General features: G+C 42.8%; 1 protein-coding gene across 1 annotated transcript; it reads right to left on the bottom strand.

Annotated features, from left to right (window-relative positions):
• Nucleotides 1-883: 883 nt before the first annotated feature.
• Nucleotides 884-24,756, bottom strand: Rnf125 (ring finger protein 125). The gene is made up of 6 exons (XM_051202062.1): nt 24,563-24,756; nt 13,147-13,300; nt 9,261-9,355; nt 7,865-7,955; nt 6,356-6,463; nt 884-4,976 (listed from the first exon to the last, which is right to left on the bottom strand). The coding sequence occupies exons 1-6, from the start codon at nt 24,724-24,726 to the stop codon at nt 4,890-4,892; spliced, it is 699 nt and encodes a 232-aa protein (XP_051058019.1). The 5' UTR covers nt 24,727-24,756; the 3' UTR covers nt 884-4,889.
• Nucleotides 24,757-25,299: the final 543 nt, after the last annotated feature.

Here is a 25,299-nt window from a genome sequence, read left to right as displayed (position 1 = left end):
TTTTTTTAGATAGAGTCCTGTGTATCTTAGGCTTGACCATAACTCCTTCAGTAACTGAAAGTGGCCATCAACAATGCCAAGCAAGCTTTCTTACAGAGGTACATGCAACCCTCTTTGTTTTGAATTGTGGCTAAGCAACATCTACCACCAAAGTCATTTTCATTTAGTTCAGGAGTTAACAGCTAGAGATTTTGTGTTCCAGCAGACATTGTCATTATCTACATGCTTGATTGTCCTAACTGGAAAGTGTAATATTGGCTTAGGATGTAGGCAGAAACTAAGGATATTCAGTATTCTCCAGTGCAGAAGATAGTCCCTCATCACTAACATCCAAAATACCCATAACAGCACAATTTAGAAAACTTGGTGTTCTGAGCACCCTGGTGTCCCTGTTGGCTGTTCCAAGGATCTCCACTGAAGCTCACAGTGTAAAAAGGAAGTGTGCAGGGCACATGCCCTGAGTTCCTGCCCTAACACTTCCAAGAAGAAAGGAGCAGACTTCTCCTAACCCACTTGGCCAGGAATAACAGTGCATGACTACAGTCCCAGCACTTGTTGGGGAGGGCAGAGATAGAATGATCACAAGTACAAGACCAGTCAGGTCTATGTAAGCAAATTCCAGGGCAGCAGGGCTACAAGTTGAAACCCTGTCTCAAAACAACAAAATCTGTGTATGGTGACTCGTGCTTGTCATCCCAGCTACTTGAGGGGCTAAAACAGAGGCTTACAATTCAAGGACAGCCCCGGCAACTAATTTAGACTCTGTCTTAAAAAGGAAGAGGACCAGGGATGTAGCTTGGCACTAGAATGCTCAACCAGTATGTGTGAGGTCCTAGGTTCTATACCCAGTACCACAAAAATAAAAAACCACATACACAGTGGATATCTTAATGAAAACAATGGTCCTGCCATTCTTTATTTTTCATAATAATACAGTTTTCAAAAGAAAAAGAATTATACATTTTAAGTTCTGATCAGAAGTTCTTTTTACATTCGAACAATAAAAGAATGAATCTCTTAGTACTTAAAAATATCTTCAATGTATGAGCATACAAATTATCATGATAAACATTCAAAAATTGGAGTAAGCTCTCTTTGAAATGAAACACACATAATACCCAGTAACAGTAGGGAACCAACATTACCATAGTTAGGAGCACTAACTCTTTAACTCTTTACCACTGATCCACAGTCAATCCACTTCCTATGCGGTTTAGAACTTAGTTTTAGAATTATTGAAATATTGATTTTTTTTCATTGATAAAGTTGTATTATAAGGCAGTATTTACAAAAAAAGCACACAAAAGAATTTTATTGGTAATCAATAACTTTGAATACCAGTTTTTACTTTTTAAAGCAATGAATTACAGACTCTATAAAAAGATAAAGCACAGTGAAAGGATATTTGCATGTCACTTTCAAACTGCAGCAATTCAGAACACAAAATAACTCAGGCGGCCAGCACCGAATTTATCCTATAGGTGGCAAAATTAAAAAGAAAAAAAAAAGCAAGCAAACAGACAAGGCTGTCCATGCACTGTTAATAATGCATGACTTCAACTTAGTACTTACAACACAGGGTTTTGGTTTTTGAGACAGTTACATATAACCCCCAAGCTGGTCTAAACTTGCTATGTAGCTGAGGCTGGCATCTCATCTTTTTGTCTCTACTTCCCAAGTGCTGGGATTACAGACTTGAGTTACCATGCCCTATTTGTAATTCAGCTGTTGGGTTTTTTTTTATTATTATTATTAGTTTTAAGTATTGTATGTGTGTATGTGCATATGCTCACACACTTGTGTTCTCAAGTATCAGCGGAAGCCAGAAGAGCTGGAGTGAGCTGTCTTTCCCATATGGGTGCTGGGACCAAGGACCTCATGACGGAGCAGCAAACACCGAACTGCTGAGTCACCGTCTCTTCAGCCTCGCCTCCACTTATTTTTATGTGTGCAGATGTGAGCATGGGCATGCCACACCAGCATGCCACAGTGCATGTGCAGGAGAAAAAAGACTACTTTCCTGAGTCCTCCCTTCCACCATGAGCTGCTGGAGCTCAGACAGACTCAGACAAACTCAGGGGCCAGAACTGCAGAGAGCATTTTACCTGCTGAGCTATCTTGGTTATCCAAGATAGGTTGTCTTGGTTTTTTTTTTTTTTTTTTTTTTTTTGTCAATGTTTATTTATTTATTTATTTTTTTTTTTGTATTTGCATTGGTGTTTTGCCTACATATATGTCTGGGTGAGGTTGTTGGATGCCCTGGAGCTGGAGTTACAGTTGTAAGCTACCATGTGGTTGCTAGAATTGAACCAGCATCGGAGAAGAGCAGCCAGGGCTCTTAACCACCCCAGGGCTTTTAAACTTAGAGGTGTAACAACTTGATGGCTCTAAATTAACAGACCAGGTGTACATCACTTCCTGGGTCAGCACTGGCCTGATGCACACCACTTCCTGGATTTAATCTACCACCAAATGATTAATGAATGAATGAAAGAGATGTCCTGAAGCCTTTTTCCTGCCTGGCTTTATATCTCCTAAGTGACCTTGTCCTCGGTGGGAAAACAGTAACAATATCAAAGCAGTCACGGAAAATTCATTAAAGAAAGTTTAGAAACCAGTGGATCACATATAAATCTCAGCGTTAGGAGGTTGCAGGAAGGTCACTTAAAGTTCAAGGGCAGTCTGCCCTACACAGTTCCAGAACAGCCAGGGATACATATTGAGAACCTGTCTCAAAAAAAGGGGGAAGGTGCCATGCACCATGGTTATGACAATGTTTATGTGCAATGAATGACACTTACAAATTATTACAATTTAATTTGTGTTATGTTTATTTGTGTGTGGGAGTTCCTTTTCACAAATGTGGGTCACAGAGATCAAACTTAGATTGTCAGGCTTGGCAGCAGCATCTTTACCTACTGAGCCCTCTCACCAGCCCGCTAGCTAACTTTAAGTCAAATAACATTTCACCCTCAGGAGCCGATGGTCAAAGTCTTTGTTACATTTTTCATGTCAAGATGGAAATTCTAATCAGTGTCCTGAAAGTGTCATTGAAGAATCAAATGTGTCCCAGTACTCAGGAGGCAGAGGCAGGCAGATCTCAGTGAGTTTGAGGCCAGTCTGGTCTACAGAGCAAGTTCCAGGACAGGCTCCAAAGCTACAAAGAAACCCTATTTCATAAAACCAAAAAGAAAAAGGTATCACATGTGAAAAACTCCAGTGATGATATATATTACTTGAAGAATAAATAGGGTGGGGGGGGATAAGAGGGAGAGAGTAGAATATAAAAAAAATGTTGGCAGAGTAAAAGTGATTTTGAAAATGGGGAATAACTGCCAGGCATGGGGGACACACCTGTATGCTCACACAGGAGGCTGAAGCAAGAGGGTCCCAAGTTAGCAGCCATCCTGGGCTACCATGACCACCAACCAGCCTGTTCTATCTTTAAGCAAACATACAGCTGTTTCCTCAATCTCTCCTTGAAACAATGCCCATCTTAACAACAGTGGCTATCCTTAGAGCCTTCATCTGGAATTAAAAAGGTCTTGTGTAGCCTAGGCTGTCCTTAGACTTGCTATGTATCTGGGAAAGAACTTGAACAGAAACTCCTGACAGACATGGGCTACATCCCCAGCTTTGGATTTTGCTTTCAAACACCATTCTGCACAGAAAGAAAGCTAGCTGGTGATTTTAGAGCCATAGTAGCAAACACAAACTCCGCATGGAGGATTTTGCTGTAGGAATCAGCAAGGAAGGCAACAAAATGTTCAACTCAGCCAACCTTTGAGGAATGGCCCAAAAAAAAAAAAAAAAAAAAAAAAAAGAGAGAGAAGTTGAACCTCAATAAAGTGATGTTTGTAATGGATGAAGGTCCATTCATAGATGTTACATGAATTCATAATGCTTTTGCTTCTTTGGTTTTGAGACAGGGTCTCACACTATAGCCCAAGAAGGCCTGCAACTAATTATGCTTTGCCTCCCAGGCATACACATGACCTCATCCATGAGCAATAATGTTTCTTATAATAACACATTAAACTATACATTTTGTATCTGTTTTTTTGTATGTGTGCTTTATTTTATACTTTTTAAGATGTTAAAATTAAAAACAAAACTTGGGAGTTCCACTCAAAATTACCAATGTGAAAATTTCAACCATAAATATCAACAGATAGGTCTTAAGAAATCACCTATATTATAAAATACTTCTAAATAATAAGGTACGAATATTTGAAAAATATTCTATCAAATTTATATATGTGCATATATGGTATGTCAATAGTTAAGTCCACATAAATTTCTTTTTTCAGTTTTTTAATGTTTTTATGGTCTCATTAACCAAGGTTGGCCTTGCACTTCTGACCCTTCCGCCTCCCATGCCCACCTAAGTACACATTCCAAACACAAAATTTCTTATAATATTATGTACTGTAATTTGGTTAAAATCGATTCTGTTGACTTCAAATTCTTTTCTTTCTTTCATGTAAGATCATTCACATTCTTTTATTGGGTAGAGTATCAGGATTTGAATACATTTCAGATTTCCTTTAATGTCCATATTTTGGTCCATTCTTTTGCGTAGAACAGAGATTGGTTATCTTGCCTAGCACGGTATCACTAATGTGCATGCGGGGCTTCTCCATCACATACTCAGTCTGTGTCTCTTCCATCTGTTAATAGCTTATGGAGACTACTGCCTGTGGTTAAATGTCTAAGAATGTAAAGGCAGATCTAAACCAGAATGAAAGCAGGTTTTGAATGCAACGTAACAAAGACAATCGTGTAACACTGTAGTACATTTTTCATCATCACGCATTGGCAATTTCCCTCCAGTCCTTCAGGCAACATCTTAAGTGACACAAGTGAATCATCCCTTGCTACTTATAAAATTATGTGGTGTTTGAGTGATTCACATATTCAAGAAGTGATCGGTCTAACACTCTTCGGATAAGGGCTTCCTCAATTATATCAAAATCCTACAATATAGAAAAATGATTAGGAACAGTCAGCAGTGTCTCCGAAACAGAAGGGGTTGGCACAAGGGTCAACACAATGCTCATTTTTCAGGAAATAAATTCCCTGAGTTACAAGGCCTGTTCATCATTGCAGGAGACCTGTTAGGCCCAGAACTTACTTTGAGGTTACTGTTTCCTGTTTGACTTCACTGGTCTTTCAGGAATTGCCATCAAATCTTATTAATAGTTTATAGAGAATTGTACACATCTGGGCTAGAGAATGGCTCAGTGTTAAGAACGCAAACTGTTCTTCCAGAGGACCTGAGCTCATTTCCTAGCATCCACTGTGATGGCTGAAGAAACTCCATTTTGTGCTAGGCATCCACCTTGGTACCTAATAGCTGTTTGTCTCTGACTCAAGCTCCTGGAAGATAAGTTCTCAGAAACTCTGACTCCTTAACCCCCACCAGAAATGTACAACCGTGACCATGAGCTTGTTATGCTCTAACTAACTGCTGGTTTTGGCTTCTGTAATTTGCTTGTACAGACATTCAAGGACTATTTTGAGGTCACCTTGACCATCTAATCTTGGTATAGAAGTCTTTTCCTGGTGGTCTCAAACTCTACAATACCATATTATCAGGTGGCTTATCATTAGGGAATCTGATGTCCACTTCTAACCTCACTGAACAAACAACCCCTCCTCCACAACATACACATATACATATAAGTAAAAAGTAAATTAAAACCTTAAGATTTATAAAAGAAAGCCTTGTCAGGTAAGGACATTCTCTATATTTCATATATACTTGGAATAAAGTTTACACATTCCTGATAGTTTGGGGGGGGTCACAGTTAAATGACAGCATTTTCCTAGAGTAGGCAAGATACTTGGGGGGGTCTCTCGTACTGGGGAATAAAGACCACTCCTAACATTCAAAATACTAACAGTTCTATTAATTACTGATTTACAAATGCTCTTCTTGCTTCTTTATGCATCAAGAACCCTATCCCTCTCCAGTTCCTCTTGCTTTTAAACAAAAGGTGAAATTACTATTGGAAGTCCATTCTATGGTTTTAGTTTGAGACAGTGTCTTACTGTGTAGCTCTGGCTGGCCTTGAACTTACTAAGTAGCCCAGGTTGGCCTTGAACTCAGAGCTCTGCCTGCCTCTGTCTTCCCAGGGCTGGGATCAAAGGTGTACATCACCACAGCTGTTTAAAGAAGACCACCTTGATATTAGTAGTGAATGCTACTCTGACATGACATTCTCTTTAATACTAATCTGAACATTATACCCACATGCTCAATTTTTCTTGTATAATTTTATTCATGGGGATTTTAAAAGGTAAACTTAACACAGACAGCACAAAAAACAAAATGTAAAAGGAATATACTTACTAGGAAATCATCATAAAACAAAGTGTGCCTGACTTGCAAATGTCTAATTAAGCTGCCATTGAAGGTACTTGGGCTCTCGTTAGGTAGTAAATGGCAAAGCGGGCAGAACTAGAAAAAAAAAAAAAAGACCAATAAATAGTTCAAATAATTACTAATTCCAGAATTTTAAAAGGGAAGTCACCATTGAATGTGACTTTTAACTATGAATCCATTGGACATACCTCAACATTGCATTTTGTTTGTTTAGTTTCACGTATGCATGTGCTCTTGTGTTTGCATGTACATGTGCAGGGTCATGTCTGTATATGTTCATGTGAAGGTCAGAGGTCAATGTCAGGTGTCTTCCACAATTGTTCTCCACCTCGTGTTCTTAAATTATTTTTATTTTTTATTTCCACTTTATGTATTTAAGGTGCCATTCAGTCTTTAAGGGTTTTAAAAAGTGGTTTATTGACTTTTACGTGTGTGAATGTTTGCATATGATATGTGTACCACATCCATGCCTAGTGCCCATAGAACCCAGAAGAGAGCATCAGATATCCAGGAGCTGAAGTTAGATTGCTGGACACTGTCACATAGGTGCTGAGACCTCTGGGCTTACCCAGACCTCTGCCCTGAGCCATCTCTTCAGAGCTTCTTAATGAATCTGGAGCTAAGCAATTAGGCTAGGTCAACTCACAGTCCTGGGACTCCAGATGTACCACACCATCTCAGAACCCAGGTCTTCCTGCTTGCGTTGAGGTGCCTTACTGACTAAGCCATTTTCCTAGCACTGGTTTTTTATTTATTTTTTGTTTTTTTTTTTTTTTTTTTTGTTTTAGTTTCTCATGTAGCTCAGGCTAGTTTTGAATCCACTGTGGCCAAGTCTGGCCTTAAACACCTTCTATTACTACACTTCCTATCTCAATATTTAAAAAAATATATATATTTACAGCCAGATAGGGCTGCATGGTGAGATCCTATGCATTTAGTTTTTCATAAGCGTTTCCTTAAGAATTAAAAATAAATTACAGGATTCCACTGTTGTAGACCTGCCTAGCCTAGAACTCGCTAGCCTAGAACTCCCTATGTACATCAGATTTGTCTTGAACTTACAAAGAGCCACCTTCTTCTCCCTTCCAAAGGTATCTGCCACCATGGCCAGCAACACGTTACGTAATTTCTCGGGGCTGGTGAGATGCTCAGTGGGTAAAGGCACTTGACGCCAGTGACGGCAAAAGTTCTCTCCCAAGAGACTCCCCAAAGTTCTCTGTCTCCTAGGGGAGCTTTGTGTGAGCACACAGATACAAAAATGTGTAACTTCAAAAATTAGAAAACAAGTAAGTGCTGGCATGGAATGTACTATGCAGCTCAGGCTGGCCTCAGCCCTGCAGCATCCATCCTTCCTTCCTTACCTCACAAGTGCTCAGATTACAGGCATGAGCCACGATGCCCAGATTCTAATATATCTTAGATTCAGAAACTCTATTCAGACAGAGAGGCAGACAGGTGGTAGGGAAGAATCATTACCACAGGCCTCCTTTCTGATCTGTGGTGGATGATGCAATGATCTAGCAAAGAGTCTTCATCCAGTTCCCTCTGACAGAATGGACATACACACCTGGAGACAGCAGAGAATAAATTAAACCACTAAAACAGTTGTCAGCCGGAGAGTAGCCACCTACTAGGTTAGTATCTTTTTGTCAGGGGCCAGGGTCTCACTATATAGCTCAGGCTTACCTTGGTCCTCCTGCTTCTAACCCCTAAGTGCTGGGATTATGATAATGCACCACCACATGCCTTGCTTTTCATTAGTTTTGAGACAAGAGTCTTGCTATGTAACTCAGGCTTTCCTGAGCAATCCATCTGACTCATCTTCCTCGAATGCTGTGGTTATAGGCGTTTGTCACCACACTGGGCTGACATCTTGTTTGTTTTACTGCATGGTTCAAGGTGTCCTCAAAGTTACTATGTGGCATTGACTAGCTTTGCATTGCTGATCCTACTGACTTGGTCTCCTGAGTACTGGAATTATAGTCTGTGCCACCAAACATAGCTATGTTTATATAGTCTTTGCTATAATTTTAACCAGCAAACGAAATTAGAGTTTAAATTAGTTTCTGTATATTTAAAATTTTTATAAACTCAATCAACTTGCAGTCAAAGCCACCCATATTTAGCCTTTCTTCTTCCCTACTGGTCAGTCTAACAGAATCTTAACTCCGCTTAGCAAAAATATTCATTTAAAATTGATGGCATCATTGATAAAATAAATCCTGCAATAGTAGGTACATTAGCAAGGCAATTTCAAGTAAAATAAAAAGCAAGCCTCAGACTTTTAGGTTAAAATGTGTAAGCTGGAGGCTGCAGAGATGGCTCGGAGTTAAAAGGACTTGCTGCTCTTACCGAAGGCTCAGGCCCAGTTCCAAACACCCACAAGGGGGCTCACAACTCCATGTAACTCCAGTAGGGAATCCAACATATTTCCTACTTCCACTCAGGCACACATACATACACACAAACATTAAGAAAAAAAAGATGGGAGCTGTGTACCAAAATCACCCACTGTTAAAAAAAAAAAAAAAACCAAAGAGATGTTCGGGGCTAGAGAGATAGCTCAGCAGTTAAGAACACCAGCTGTTCTTACAGATGACCTGGGTTCAAATTCGAATACCCACGTAGTGGTTATCTGACACTTTTTTCTGACCTCTGTGGGTACTGCATGCACATGGTACACATAAAATAAAAACTAAAGAGGTCTTTTTAAAAAAAGAGATGTTCAAATTCAATTTTGAGCGCACTTTCATGTATAGCCCAGGATGGCTTCAGACTCATAAGAATCCTGCGTCAGCTTCCCAAGTGCTAAACTTAAACTCTTCATACATATACTGAATTTAGCATGACATTACACTGTATTCAAACAAACCTTGCTGTTGTCTCGCCAAGTTCTTGCAGTGGCCCATATTTATCGATGTACTTCTCACAAGTCCTTATGTGTGTCCTCATGTCACTGAGGCAAACCTACACAAAGGTAAATTCAAGATAAAACTCCTGTTGGAAAGGGCCTTTATGTGACCTAGCTCCATGACTTTCAAATCGGGTTACCTTGGGGCAGTAGTTAATTGGATTTATTCATGAAATAGTCACAAAGTACAGGCATCAAGAATAGTGCTGAGCCAGATGAGCATACCTTTAATCTCAGCATTTAAGAGTCAGAGCCAGGCAGATACCAGTTTGAGGCCAGCATGGACTACAGATAGAGTTCCAGGACAGCCAGGGATACATAGACAAATCCTGTCTGGAAAAACCAACAAGTAGTAGTAGTAGTAGTAATATTAACAACAATAACAATGTACTGTGTTTTAAATCTCCTAACACTTCAGAAACTTTCAATGTTGAGCTTTTAAATTTGTTCCTCCCTTTAAAAATACTGTTTTTTAAAAGGCAAAAAAAAAAAAAAAAAAAAAAAAAAAAAAGATGAGTACTAACAAAGGTTTTTTTTTTTTTTTTTTTTTTTTGCATTCTGTTCTGCAGACAGGTTTTGGACAAAAGGGAAACTTGAAGAGGAAAGAGTAAGAATAGAGACGGAGAGTGAAGACGATGTAATGTACGCATTTTGCAAGTGTCCATCATAAAGTAAAGGAGCCCTCACACCTTGGTGCAGTCATAAGTGCAGCAGTTCGTGGTAGGGCTGGCAGGGCTGAGTTCACAATGCCCAATGTACTTCCTAGTGCCGTCAGACCTAAGCATTGGAGTCCATCTTCATCTTACTCTGCAGCACCACAGAGGGCTATGCTGACAGCACAGTGCACACTCCACTCAGTTTTATCACAAACACCGGTAAGATGCCCTGGTGGAGGAAACAGCCAGCCCCTGCTGCCCAGTTCAGTTTCAAAAAATACAGCATGACAGAAATAGCCACAGTCCTTAACAAAAGGCAAAAGTTAGCAAGAACACAAAAACAGTGACAAAATATTAAAAAAGGAGGACCGATCAAGGTAATTGTCTTAGAAAGACATGGTGGTGCATGTTTTTTTGACAGGGTTTCTTTGTGTAACTCTGGCTGTCCTCAAACTAGCTCTATATACCAGGCTGACCTCTAACTCAGAGATCCTTCTGGCTCTGCCTCCTGAGTGCTAGGATTAAAGGTACAAACCCAGCAGTGAGCAGATCTTTGAGTTCCAGGCCAGCCTGGGCTCTACAGAGAGACCACGCCTGTGAGGGGGATGAAGGCTGGGGAGAAGGCACAGGAGTAAGAGAAGGAGTAGGAGGAAAGAAATGTTTATAACCTACAGCATCTACTTTGGGGGCTGCTGAGATAGCTCAGTGGGTAGAGGCACCTGCTACTAAGCTTGACAACTGATCCCAGGCCCTCACAAAGTACAATTCCTATAAGATATACTCTGGATTCCACATGCAAGCTGTGCCTATGTGTGCCTGTTGGTACACACACACACACACACACACACACACTCTTAACTAAAATAAAAATTTAAGACTCCTATTTTCACATGGCTTTTCTTTACTTAGCTTAATCATGTATAAATATATATGTACATATATAAATGTAATATGTTTTATGTACATACATACATAACATCTTTAATAGCAGCACTTGAGAGGGAAAGGCAAGTGACCTCTGTCAACCTGACCCATACCACCTACAGAGTGAGTGAGACCTGCCTCAAAACAAACAAACAATCAACAAAAAACAGAAAGAGAGAAAAGTAGGGAGGGGGAGGGAGGGAAGAGAAAAAATTCGCCTTACAGTAGGTGTGGTGGTACACACATAACCCTCAGGGTTTGGGAGGAGGATTTAAAGCAGGAGGATCACATGTTTCAGGCTAGACTAGGCTAAGACTCTGTTTCAAAAAAAAACCATATTCTTTGTTCAAGAAAGATAAGCTTTCCTTAGAAAAATCAACCAGGGGATTGATTGTACGTTGACATATAAGTAGATTGATAAATGTATAATCTAGACACTCACACGAAATTAGATAAAGTACCATTGAAGAGATGGTAAAGAATGAGCCTCTTGTGTGTTCTAAAGTTGCAGATAATCAAATAGAGGAACAAATATGTGCAGACAGGCAGCTAAGATGTTTTGAGAGGTACTCCACTCCAAACACTACAGCCAGGCTGCATGGAGAGGAGAATCGGCCTGGACAGTGAGGTCCACAAAGCTGGAACTTGTAAAGGAACAGGCAGCCCTCCTGGACAGAAGAACAGCCTAGAAAGCAAGAGAGAGTTCCTCAAACATTAACCAAAATCCTGACTGGTCAGATAGCAGAGATGAGAATCAGGTAGGGACTCCACCCAGGACCTGAGAGAATGCTGCTGTTTTAGATAGACAACCATGGTATAAGTTTGTCCATGTGTGCTCCCCACACACATAAAATTAATTAATAAAAATAAACACACAATTTGTGTATTTGTGCCAAAGTCAGAAACAGCAAGTGAGAAAATTAGTTCTGGGTCCCAGGATGCTTGCTCCCAAAGGACACTTCATAAATTCTGGTCAGGTGGCCATGATAGATTATTTAGCTTTACACTTAGAAATGTCTTTTACCAAGGCCTTAGTGAACCAGTGCTGGGTACAAAGTTAAAGGAGATGCCAAGATCCCCGTGTGTCCTTGCCTCAAGAGCCCTGGCAGTGGCTGGCACATGGAGTGTGACCATACAGGTCCCTAGGGAAAGATGGCAACAGGAAAGGAGCCTAATAGGAGGCAAGGGCCTCTGAGAAGTGGGGTGCAGGGAGCCAAATCAAATCAGTCACTGTTGGGGGCTGAGAATCTGAGAGACCATTTAGTCAGAGGTGATTCCTTCCGGGTCACAGGGAGGGAGTGGGGACGATGTTCAGCTATTTCCAGGCTCTGAGGCAAGGTAGGAGAATAATCACATTCTTTGCATATATGCCTGCAAGCCAGAAGAGGGCGCCAGATGTCATCGCAGATACTTGTGAGCCATCATGTGGTTGCTGGGGAATTGAACTCAGGACCTCTGGAAGAGCAGCCAATGCTTCTAAGCTCTGAGCCATCTCATCTTTGTTTTGTTTTGCTTTTCCAGACAGGGTTTCTTTATGTAGCTTTGGCTGTCCTGGAACTCCCTCTGTAGACCAGGCTGGCCTCTGCATCCCAAGTGCTGGGATTAAAAAAGCATTCACCACCACCTTCTGGCAAAGCTTGACTTTTTGTTTGGGGCATTTGTTGTTGTTGTTCTGACAACAACAGTCCTGGCTTGACTGCAACTTGTTATGTAGACTGGGTTAGCCTTGAACATACAGCAGACCCTCTTACTTCAGCCTCCAGTAAGCTGAGACTAAAGGCATTTTTTAATTCCATATTTATTTTCCAGCTCTGGTTGATGGTAAGAAAACAGAAGAGTCAAGTAAAAGTTTCCAAAAGAAGATTTAAAAGGCTGGTGGGCCAAGTCTACAATGTAAGCGACTGTGAGGATAGGAAGTTCACAGCTAGCGCAGGTACTACTCAACGACTCTGTCTCAGAAGCAAAAGTAAAAATGAGGGCTGGGGTTGTGGTCAGAGGTACAACAGCCACCTAGCATGCAGGAAGCCTGGGGCTCGATCTCTCTGAGCTATGAATAAAAGAACACCAAAGGAGCTGATGCGGTAGGCATGCTGGTAACCCTGACACTTCCAAAGCAGAGGCAGGAGGATGGCAAGCTCAGGTCCACCCTGGGCTACAGCATGAGACCCTGTCCCCAAAGCAGGGGAGCTGGAGAGATGGAGCAGGAAGAATGATAATTTCACTGGGAAACTTGGCTTGTAATCACGAATGTGGGTTATGTTACTCACCAGGGTCCCACACTCGGTACAGCTCTGGTACTCTGACTTCATTCTTTTGGCTATGTCAGTTGCTGGCACTCCCTCTGAAGGAAGGTATGCCCGGCAGTATGGACATGTCCACTTATTATTCTTTATACTGGTTGCAAGACAGGATCGGCAGAACCTACTCAGAACAAACAGAGTAACATCAGGAAGGACTCAGCACTTGAGGTCACACTTCCAGAGGACCCAAGTTCTTCTGGCACTCACATGGGCACACAACCACACACAGACACATGCACATAACTTAAAAAAATAGCTAGACATATTGGTTCACGGTTTTAATCCTAGCACTCAGGAAACAGACAGGCAGATCTGGGAGTTCAAGGTCAACCTGGTCAACACAGCAGGTTCCAGGCCAATCAGAGACACACAATGAGACCTGTCTCAAAGAAGAAGGCGGAGGAGGACAGGGCTCTTACAGGTCCGTTCAACTCTTCACAGGTAAAAAGACCAGAAGCTAAATTCTACCACAGCTCTGCATGAGACCCAAAGCAGTGGGGCCTAACAACCATCTCAGAGAGGCTGATTCCCTCACGCCATGGTAAGATGGGAGGAATGATTGTCCGCCTTAAAGTGGTAGGTACTATGCTTTTCCCTCTTAGAAACTCCCACCCTGGAAGTAGTCTCCTTTGGTTTCCACTTCCCCAAGTTACCCTGAAAAACCTAACTTTTTCTCTTTCCTCCTTCCAAACTCCAGGCATGCTTTCCTTGGTAGTCTGCGTTTTCTGCCTCTGCTGCTCCGTGTGACCGTTTGCTGAATATGTTGGATCCTAACTCAGAAAGCATGGCTTTCTCCCCTCGCCTAAATTCTTATATGAATGAAACTAAGAACTTCAGTTCTTCACTAACTCTCTACCTCCAACAGTCTAAACTCTAACATCACTAACCCCAGCTGAAAGTATATTCTGGTTTTTCTTGTCTGTTTTTGTAGTCTTGGTTGGCTGGTATGTAATGTATAGATGAAGCTGGCCTCAGACCCAGACACCTGCCTTTCTGCTAATTTCTATTATTAGAAGTTGGGCCCACCATGCCAGTCCTGAAAGTGTATCCTTTTAAGAGTATTCTTTACGAATATGGTTTTTGTTTGTTTTCTGTTCTTTGGCTGTCCTGGAACTCTTTGTAGAACATAGAAATATGTCTGCCTCTGCCTCCTGAGTGCCTGGATTAAAGGAGTGATCTTCTACCTCCCAGCTACAATGGTTCAAATGTTCAACTAAAAAAATTTCCAGGCTGGAGAGACCATTCAGAGTTTAAGAGCACAGGCTGTTCTTCCAGCAACCATATGGTGGCACCCCTTATGGCCTGAAGACATATATGCAGACAGAACACTATATACATAATAAATAAATCAATCTTTAAAAAAATCCAAAGGTACCATCAATGGCTCCAATTTGAATTATCTGGTTCCATCCCCACCCCTGTATAAACGAGACATGGTTGTACATACCAGTAATCTCAGAAATCCCAAGGAGGAGGAATTCTGGGTCATCTTAGCCACATTGGTGAATTTCATATATTATTCAAAATGCCAAGACATACTGGTGCCTTACACCAGCAAATGGCAGTTAGTTGACAGTGGCAATGGGACAAGACAGGCAAAATAAAAGCCATACCCTTTCTGCAAGTGAAAGAGCTCTAGCTGTATAATCCCAAAGTTGATGCCAGAAGCAGATGGGGCTGATGGGGCTAGCCACAGAGAGACTAACTGTAAAGGGCAGGAAAGGATTTCTCAGGGCAAGGGAACCAACTGTTCCAGATCTCCATGTGGTGTTGTTACATGCTGTGAACAATTGATGCGATTCATCAACCATCATACACTGTATGAGTCACACTGTATCACCTCAGTAAAGCTGAGAAGCAAAACAAAAACTTTTCTGTGATGACAGGGCAATTACGGTAACATTGCAAGAAAGATCACAGGACCATTTCCAACACAGGCTCCCTCCTACACAACCCAGGCACAATTGCAGTTGCTCAGAACACTGTCAGAAAGTTGACATAGCAATCAGGAGAAATTGCCCAATAGAGTTTTCTGGGAATTCCCAAAGTTCCCATGAGTAAATCATACTGTGGTGCCCTGTAGCTCAGCTGATGGAGTGTTTGTTCACAAAGCCCGGGATGCTGTGGTCCATGCCTATAATCCCAGCATTTGGAAGGTGACAGCAGGAGGGTCCACAGATCAAGATCAACCCCAATGCTGTCACAGTTTACCAGTTGATCTACATAAGATCCTGTCTCAAAAGGAGTGTGATTCTTTCTGCCATGAAGATCCCAAGGGGGAGAAATGGGCACCATGGAAGCAGTATTGGATTGTCTAGCCCGACCCACCAGGAGGCTGTGAAGGGAAAGGAAGGACCAACACAAAGAGAATATGCAGTTGAAAGAGCACAGATGTAAATGGCATACCATCTTGAAGCCCTCCCTCCAGCCCATCGTGGTGGAACACCCCTTTAATCCCAGTGCCCAGGGGGCAGAGGCTGGAGGATCTTTGTGAGTTTAAGACCAGCCTTGTTTACAGGCCAGTCAAGGCTACATAGTGAGACCCTATGTCTAAACAGCAGCAGCAACAAAACCCATCTGGCTCCTTGTTTAATTCGGTCAGTGAATTATCCAGTAGCAAAAAGTGTCCTCTGCCAGTTGTTTTCTGACCTCCACACGGGCAATGCGGCACAGGCACCCATCCACATACACCCCACTTAAAAAAAAAATGTTTTCAAATGACAGTATGATCCACAAAAGGAAACCTTCCAGATGCAGTATCAGGGCTTTGAAGTCAGACTTCCCATGTGAGTCCAGGGTCCTGGCTCAGCTGTGAGGCTTGTCTTACTAGCCCGGTGACACTCCAGTGATCTGCAGGAGGTGCTGGGCGAGCCCTCTCAGGAGCGCGGCCCTCTACTCCAGTACTCCTCCATGCCTCCCTTTGTAGCACAGGAGAAAATCAGTAGGGAACTCCATAAGGACTGGTCCAACCCTGAAACCAGCTGGAAACTTAATTACATCATTGCTATTTGTTATTTTAGAGCCCCATTCTATTTGTCTAAATTAATTATCCAAATCCCTGCAATAAAGAGGCCAGCCGAGTGCTGGAAGGAAACAGGAAAACAGCTAAGGACACTTACTTATGCCCCAGTCTCAGAGCAAAACTGGAATTAAAACAGGAAAGTCCTGGGGACTTTCTGGGGTGGAGGGGAAGGTTCTGGAGGGTTCTGTTGGCAGCACAAAGCAGGTCTAACCTTTTAACTGAGGAACCCAACTCTATGGATGTGCCAATACAATGCCAAATTCAAAGCCTGTGATGGCCAGCTTAATGGTTCACACATGTAATTCCACCAGTTTGGAGTCTGAGGCAGGAGGACTTGCTTTAAGTTGAAGGCTGGTCAGGGCTATGTAGTGTGTTCCACTCATCCTGGGTTAGAGGGAGAAGCTGTCTAAACAATCTTTAAAAAAAATAGTATGCTGGCAAAGTAAGCATGAAACTGGAAACAGAATATGGAGGGATGTTATCAAAGACAACAGTCACAGGCTAATATTCTGCTATACAGCAACACACACGCACATGCGTGGTCAGACGGCTGTTGTAAAAACTGTTTTGTTTAACCAATAACCAACATTTAATTGCCAAACATTCACAGAGTGGTGATATTGTGCAAAGCAGTGTTCATGAATCAACTAGGACAATAATACTCAAGAATTTCCCAATTGTTGTGTTCAGGAACATGGAAGGCTGGTGTATAATCAGTTAGTTAGTTCTCCTTAGAGAGAAATCACAAGATCATTGGAGCTCAGTTGGTAGAGGGCTTGTGTAGCATGCACAAAGCTCAGGGTTCAAGCCCCAATACCATCTCATAACCTGACTATATATGTGAACTTGCTTCTTCCTTTCTGATGATGAAATTTGAAAGTATATATGAGACAGGTGAAAATTTACAGGAAATTAGAGACTTTCCACCATATACTAATGTTGAAAATGACAATGGTTTGGTCAACAAAACAAAATAACAAAAGCCAACCTAAGAAAAAAGCCTAAGTGGTGCTGGGTATTGGTGATACACACCTTTGAGCCCAGCAGTGGGGAGCACAGGCAGGCCCATCTCTGTGAGTTCGAGGCCAGCCTGGTCTACAGAGCTAGTTCCAGGACAGGTTCCAAAGCAAGAGAGAAACCCTTTAAAAACCAAAAATAAAGAATAAAACCCTAACTGGTCCCAATTAGTTGTAGCCAAACTAATTTCCTTACCCTTCTACCTTCCTCCAAGAGGTTGTCTATTAATATTCAAGTTAAGTCTACAGAAGGAGCTGAGCATGGTAGCACACACCAGCTATCCCAGCATCCCCTCCTTGAGGGGAGAGGAGAGCTCATAAAATTCAGGGTGCAAATGAGGTTGGAAGAGTCTATGATGCTTTATCTTCACCATCAGTTCAACTGGATAAGGAACCACGAAGGAGGCACACTTCCGGATGTTTCTGAGGCAGCTTCAGAGAAGGTTAACTAAAGAAGATCCAGCCAGACTCTGGGTGGCACTGTCCCAGAGGCTGGGGCCCCAGGCTGAGTAAGAAGGGAAGGATGAAGCCAGCTGCTTCATAATTCATCTCCCTCTGCCTCCTGACTATAGACAAACTTGGCTGCCTCATACTCTGCCCACCATGCCTCCCATGTGCCCAAATGAATCCGTTCTCTTAGAAATTGCCTTGGTCATGGTCACAGAGTAGCTAACCTGCATCGCCAGCCTTCTTCAGCAGGCACATCTGTAACACTCAGAACAGTTGGTTTTTCTGGTTCTGGGCACCGAACCCAGGCCTTGTACATTTTATAGAAGTGCATTACCAATGAACACTATCCCCAAAAATTTGTTCTTTTCTTTTCTCTTTAACTGTAAAGCGGGTTCCTTTTCAGTTCAGTTCATAGTTTCTATTCAATAATCTCCTCTTTCACTAGTTCTCTGACAATATTAAAGCAAACACAACATAATTCAGAGGCTAAGAGTGCTTCCTGCTCTTCTAGAGGACCTGAGTTCTGTTCGCAGGATCCACATCAGTAGTGCGCAAAGCTGCAAGCCCAGCCCTAGGGAATCCAGCTCCCTCTTCTGGCCTCTGAAGGCACCTACACTGGTGTGCACACCATAAATACTTATCTCGAGTGTGCGCGCTCATATACACACAGATAAAGATAAGCCTTTAACAATTGCCAATGGAGAGGCAACTCTTGAGTGAAGGTACCTAGAGGTTGTCCAGGGACATAGTTCTTTAGGTTCATCATCCGACCTAGAATGGGGGTTTGTGGGAACAAAGCCTTGGAGTGACCTATGCTCCTGTAAGTAACTCCCAAAATGAACTCATTCTTTGACCAAGCCACACTTGAAATAATAATCTCTTTGGTCATCATTGGAGTCCATCTGGAGTGAGTAGATGCTTATTCTTATCTCGGGAGGAAAATCCACAAAACTTCTCTCTACCATCTTCACCAAACTCAGTTATACCCCAGAGGCTGATTTTAACAAGAACACAGAGGCACACATCCTTTCCATGGTTTCTCTAGAGAGTTCTCACTAATTGATAATACATACACAGATAACAAATATCCACAACGCATAATAGGGTAAGATGGGTTCACTTTAAGCTAAGAAAGAAATTTTTGAACTGTTCATCTCTAAGAGTGAAAGCACTGTAGTTGGGGGTGTAGCTCAGTGCTAGACTGCCTGCCTCTTGAGTTCAAGGACCTGAGTTCAATCCTTAGTAGTCAAGGAGAAATGAAACGCCCCCCCACAATCAGAGTCCAGTGTAATAGAGTGTGCCTATAACCCTAGCATTTAGGAGGGCAAGATGACCTCAAGTTCTAGGCCAGATTGGGCTATGTAGCAAGAACCACCTCAAAACAAAACAAACAAACAAGCAAGCAAACACCTGCCAGGATCTACTTATTCAAGAGAGCCACCACTTTGGAGAGGCTTTATTGCTTCTACTTAATCACAAATGTGACATTTTCATTCACTTTCCTCAAAGTGATTAGGAAGTAGCCTCAGCACCATTGCCTTCTAGGAAGAGTATGCATTATGCATATGTATGATTGTAAGCAGTTGTCTTCACTGAGGTAGAGGGAGAATACAGCTCTTCCCATCCTATACCACACCCTAGTCTTGGCTATCTTAGGCCAATTCTCAACCTCTAGATCAGTGTTCTCAACCTTCCTAATGCCTCGACCCTTTAATACAATTCCTCATATTGTGGTGACCCCCAAGCATAAAATTATTTTCATTGCTACTTTATAACTATGGTTTCATTGCTGTTATGAATCATAATGTAAATATTTGTGCTTTCTGATGGTCTCAGGCAAACCCTGTGAAAAGGGGTCTCAACCCAAAGGTTGAGAAACACTGTTCTAGAAACAGTGCTCTAGACCTTTTAGGTAATTCTTTTAGATTTCATCTACTTCCCCAAATTTACTCCCCAGAATCTTTGAGAGATGTGTGTTTGCTTGTTTCTGGTATTTTGTTATTTGAGACAGCGTCTCCTTATGCAGTCCTAGCTGGCTAACACTTGATATTCAGGCTGGATTTAAATTTGTGGCAGTCTTCAGGAGTCTACATTTCAAATGCTGGGGTTACAGACAGGCATGCCCCACCAGAGCCAGCTGCAGGCTATCACATTTTAGATTCTCTTCAACAGATTGTTAAATGCATAGTAGGTATGTGACAACTATTCTTGGTTGTCAACTTGACTACATCTGGAATAACCAAAATCCAAAAATGGAGGGAACTCCCGGGAAGAATTTTTTTCCCCCTTAAAGTAGATCTACTTCTAACCCAGACCTTTAAGGTAGGAAGACATGGGCCTTTGGTCTGGATTGTGAGGCAGGAAAATAAACCTTTAATCTGAGCCACACCTTCTGAGGACGTGGTAGGGACACCAAAACTTTTGCTCTCTGCCTGCGTGTCCTTGCTTGCTAGTATGTCCATTCCTTCACTGGCATTACAGTCTACTTCTTCAGGGTTCCAGCGCAGACTGAAGACCAGCTCAGACATCCGGCCTTGTGGACCAACCAACTACTGGGTTTGTAGACTTTCCACTCACAGCCAGCCATTGTTGGATTAGCTGAACTGCAGCCTGCAAGTTGTTCTAATCAACCCCCCTTTCTATATATAGAGAGATGCATTCTATAAGTTACGTTACTCTAGAGAACCCTGAGCAATGCAAGGCCCTTCCATGAGTTCATTAAATCCTAGGGATTGTCTCTTAAGGTCTCTCTCCTTTGTTTACCATAGCCAACCTGAAATCTAATTATTTGCCTGTTTCCACTTGAGTGTGTGCTATGAAGGGATTGAATCCAAAACCTTGTGCATACTAGGGAAGAACTCTGCCACTATAGTATAACATGTGGTGGTTTGGAGATGTCCCCCATAGTTCTGGGCATTTGGATGTTTGGTCCCTAGCTAGTGGCAGTGTTTGGGAAGGTTTGAGGGTTTTAGTCTTGTTGGAGAAGTGTGTCACCTGAGGCAGACTTTGAGAATTTAAAGACTCTGGATGTTAGCCATTCTGAGTTCACTCTCTCTGCTTCCTGCTTGTGTTCCCAGATTTAAGCTCTCTGTTTCCAGTTGTCACGCCTCCACCCTGCCAAGGTCATGGTGTTTTATCATTGTAACAGCAAAGTAGCTAATATGTATCCCTAGCCCTCTTCAGCAGGCATGTCTATAACTTTCAGAACAGTCGATTTTTCTGGCACTGGACACTGAACCTAGGCCTCACACATGTTAGACAAGTGCTTTGCCAGTGAACATCCCCAACCCTTTGATTGGTTCCTTTTTAGTTCTATTCACAGAACTAAGCAACTCTCTCTCCCTAGTTCTCTGACAATATTAAAGCAAATGCACAAAGTCCTTTTCTCCTAATCTACTTTTTAAACTATTTTTGTGATTATTCATATTTTTGTGATATGAATAATCAATCTAAAATATAAAACACTGGATGTCAGGCACAGTGGTGTACACCTCTAATCCCAGAACTAGGAAGGCAGAGGCAGGTGGATCTCTTGTGATTCAGGAAAAGCCTTGGTCTACACACTAAGTTCCAGGCCAGCTTGGGATATGGAATGAGATCTTGTCTCAGAAAGAAAGAGACTGAGTCCTATAGTTGTGGGAAACTGTTCAAAGCATAAAGCACTGGGCATCAAGATGGCTCCAAGGGTAAAGGCTCCTACCACCATACCTGACTACTGGAGGACAGTTTCCAAGACACACAAGGTGAAAAGAGCCAGCTCCTGAAAGCTGCCCTCTTCCTTCTGCTCCCATATCCTAGGAAGCATGTATCGCTGCACTTAAATTGAAAAGCTGTTTAAAAAATATCAAACAGGCCTGAGGATATAGTTGATTTGGTAGAATGCCTGCCCAGCCTGTTTAGCAGGCACAGGACCTGAGTTTGATACACAGCACCATATGTGTAGTATACCTATAATCTCAGCTATGAAGACAAAAGAAATAGGGCTTGCTAGTTGTGTAGGTACATGCCTTTAATCACAGCAGTTAGGAGGCAGAGTTCAAGATCTGAGTTCAAGGTCAGCCTAATCCATGAAGTTAGATCCTGTTGAAAGGAAGGAATAAAGAGAGAGAGAAAGAAAGAAATTTAATGCCAAAAGTGGACAGGCATCTTTGACTATATAGGGAGTTCATGGCCAGTTGGGATGCATGTCTTTGTGTCAAAATAGAGATGATGATACCTATTTATGGACTTATGCTTACAAAATGACTGGAGCAAACTGAAACCACATTGTGAGCATCTTCTGTGTGTGGCATTGGCAATCCAGTCCAGGGCTTGGCTTGTGCTATGCAAGCACTCTAACACTGCAGTCCACATTTCCAGTTCTCAGCTTTTCTTACAGGCTTCTCTGCATCTCAAATGCTCACACAACACCTCATTTCTCACCACTTTTGAAAGAGGAGACTCAGATCCTAAGATTCCAGCACTCGGTTGCAACATGGCTCGTGGCTGTGCTGATTTCAAAGGCACTTTCAATCATGCTTAACTGTCACCATGCCACAATTGTGTTTGAAAAGGATCATCTATACATTCATCCAGTAAATTATTGTCACTATGCATGTTTGACTTTCAATAGATCTATGAGCCAAAGTCAACAAAATAGCCCCGTTCAAAATCTAACCTCAATATGGGATAAAAAAAAACAAAGGGCTTCACTGGCAATTTCTTCATTTTCTGAGTTATGTTCAGAAGCAAAGAGTAATTCATTGAGAATGTACAATTGATATTAACAGCAGTCTCCAGTGCAAAAAGAACCCTGGTTAACATTTATAAAGTGGAAGGGGCCCAATTGGCCAAAAGGAAGAACATGGAAATTTTGCCCACAGCCAGAACAATGGACATAGATTTGTCAAAACAAAGAACAGTTAAGGGAGGGAAGACAATTTGCCCAGCCCTTGTTACGCTGTTTTATGACTATTTTTCCAGTGCCCAGTTTCCTATTCACTTTAACAAAGAAAAAAGATTAAACGAAAATAAATGTAACATTTAGCAAGCTTATATTATTCTTTGGCAGAAACAAATAAGTTGTGTTCAAAGTCCAACCCCTGGAAACAATCTGGCATCACTGACTGCAGCAGCAAAGCTGTAGAAGGGAGTCTCAAGACTTATTGTCAGTCTTTGGTTCAACTGCAAAGCTTTAATGTTAATAAAGATTAAACTAAAGCTCTGGGGATCTAGCTGAGGCATAAGGCACTTGCTTAGTGATTTATTTACAAGTCCCGAATACCACACACATTCACAAAGAGGAACATGCCGAGTTGGTACGGAGCTTTCTTACCATGCAAGGATCCCCAATCTGATATAAACTGGACATTGGGTGCAAGCAAGTCAATGACCCCTGCACTGGGCAAGTGGAGACAGGAGGGTCAAGGCCAAGGCTGGGCAAGTATGTTAGCACCTTTAATCCTAGAACCCAGGAGGCAGATCTGAGTTAGACACCAGTCTGGTCTACATAGTGATATCCAGGCCAGCCAATACTACAGTGACACTCTTTAAAAAAAAAGTTCAAGGCCATCTTCATACTCAGCTACTTAGTAGGTATGAAGCTGGACTACTCTACATTAGAACCAAATTCACTCCTGAGCCCCCCCCCAAAGAAAACAAATAGGTCTTTTTAAAAAATAAGTTCTTTATGCCATTGTTGTGATCTAATCAACATATTTCATGGCATTACACAACAGAATCTTGGCTCTCACACTGTCAAGCTGGCCTTTGGATGGTATATCAAAGAGCTGTATTGAGACAGCTAGGAAACAACATCACTAACTGGAAACAATGTTAAAAATGTAAGCCTTGAGTTTAAAGTACAAAACTGGAAAAACAAAACAAAAAGCAGGTCCTGAACATAAACTACTGAGTGGGTTGCACATTCTCTTCCCAGGCTCACGGTGGACTCCAGGGCTATCCGTCTCCCTATTTGTCAAGCCTCACTCAAGTGCTGTTAAAAAAACATGGTCGTGCATATGTATGTATTTTTTATATGCAGGGGTTGGTTTTGTTTTGTTGATAAACTGAAAGTGGGCACCAGCAAACTGTTTTTGTTCTGTTGCTTTCTCTCGCTGTAGTTAGTTTCATAGAGATGATGTGGAGTGGGCTTTGCTTTTGACCTATGTATGCAATCACACAACTCAGACCCACATAACCAAAAAACCTGTCTGAACAAATGGCTAACACAAATCACACAAAGGGCTCTCCCTCTCTGCTTATTCAAACATGAGAGCATGCCTATTGCTGTCATTTTTAAAGCCTTAGAAACTACCACTGCTTTACAACAGTTGTGAGTTTTCACAACATGACACGAGATTTTTGAAAAACAAAACTGTCTATCCTTTCGATTCTGGGAGAGGCCAGTGCCTATGGCAGGTAGTACACAACCTCCAGTCACTCTGCAGCTGAGTTTTAAATGGGCGTGGAGCAAATGTCTGAGCAACCTTAGAAAGCCTTTGGCAATACGAAGGTCTCACGACCTTCGAGGGTGTCAGCATCTGTGAGTGTTAGGAAAGGGACTGTGTGGAAACTGAAAGTTTGTGCAGATCTTCTACAGCACAAGACATAAGACTCCGGAGGTTTCTGGAACACGTGCACAGCTCCAGCAAAACAAAACCCATCCAGGTTCTTCGGAGAGTGGGAGGCACACCCGCATCAGTTAAAATCAGCTGGACCGCTGTGCAGAGTGGGCTCCCTGCCCTATAGTCTCACGATCCCTGGCTCCCATAGTCCTGTGTAAGCGTCCCACAGGCAGCCCTGCATCAGTTTGCCCAATAGTCGCTGCTTCTACACCCACCCACCCTGTGCCCTCCGCTTCCCAGGCATCCTTCCCCGATGGGTGGGCGCGACACCCGAGTTCCCAGACACTCACACGTGGCCACAGCGGGTCCGGACAGGCTGATGTAGCACCTCCAGGCACACCGAGCAGTCGAAGGAGGTGATGGGCAGCTCGGTGTCACCGCTGCGCTCCAGGGGCCGTGGGGCGGCGGAGGCGGGCGCAGACTTGGAGCTGTCGCTGCTCAGCAGGGAGCCCATGGCTGCGCTATCACGCTGTCACCGCTGGCTGCCAGGAGCTCGGTTGGGCTGCGGGGGGAGGAGGGGTTCTGTTGTCTCTCCCCGGAGGAAGGAAGTCCCGGCCCAGCCGGGATCGCCGCCTCCTGGCTTGGCCAGCCGCGTCGCGGGGCCTCTCGGAGGAGCGCAGGCAGAGCGCGGGGCCACCGCTTGCAAACGCTCTTCCTCGAGCCACCAGGCGCTGCAGAGGCTCGAGGTCCCCAGAGGGTGAAACCTGAACCTTCCACCCGGTTGCACTCTGAGTTCTGCAAAGTGTAGCTTGAGAACAACCACTGGAGACAGGATGACTATCTGGCCTCCCTCCAAGTTGGTATCTTAATAAACCTCAGAGCCGACCTATGACCATTTTGGTGATTGACTCAATGCTTTAACCAGGAAGGAATACATAGGTGGGGGGGGGGGGGGAGAGAGTGGAAAGTTCCCTGATTCAGAGTCCCACTTGGTGGCATACAGATACAGTGCCAACCGTCAGGCAAGAGGATTACTGCGAGTTCGAGGCCAGGCTGTGACAAGCCAGACATCATGGTTTGTGCCTTC

This window comes from Phodopus roborovskii, unplaced genomic scaffold (assembly GCF_943737965.1).
Source record: "Phodopus roborovskii unplaced genomic scaffold, PHOROB, whole genome shotgun sequence".
NCBI lineage: Eukaryota > Metazoa > Chordata > Mammalia > Rodentia > Cricetidae > Phodopus > Phodopus roborovskii.
This window is presented reverse-complemented; position numbering and strand designations above follow the sequence as displayed.

What these genes read in the sequence shown, in the direction of transcription:
- Rnf125 (XM_051202062.1), bottom strand. Translation starts at nt 24,726, where the DNA reads ATGGGCTCCCTGCTGAGCAGCGACAGCTCCAAGTCTGCGCCCGCCTCC. An exon ending in GTACCGAGTGTGGGACCCTG is followed by an intron (nt 9,356 to 13,146) that starts GTGAGTAACATA and finishes ACCTTTGTGTAG; the next exon opens with GTTTGCCTCAGTGACATGAG. An exon ending in TGTTTTATGATGATTTCCTA is followed by an intron (nt 4,977 to 6,355) that starts GTAAGTATATTC and finishes TCTATATTGTAG; the next exon opens with GATTTTGATATAATTGAGGA.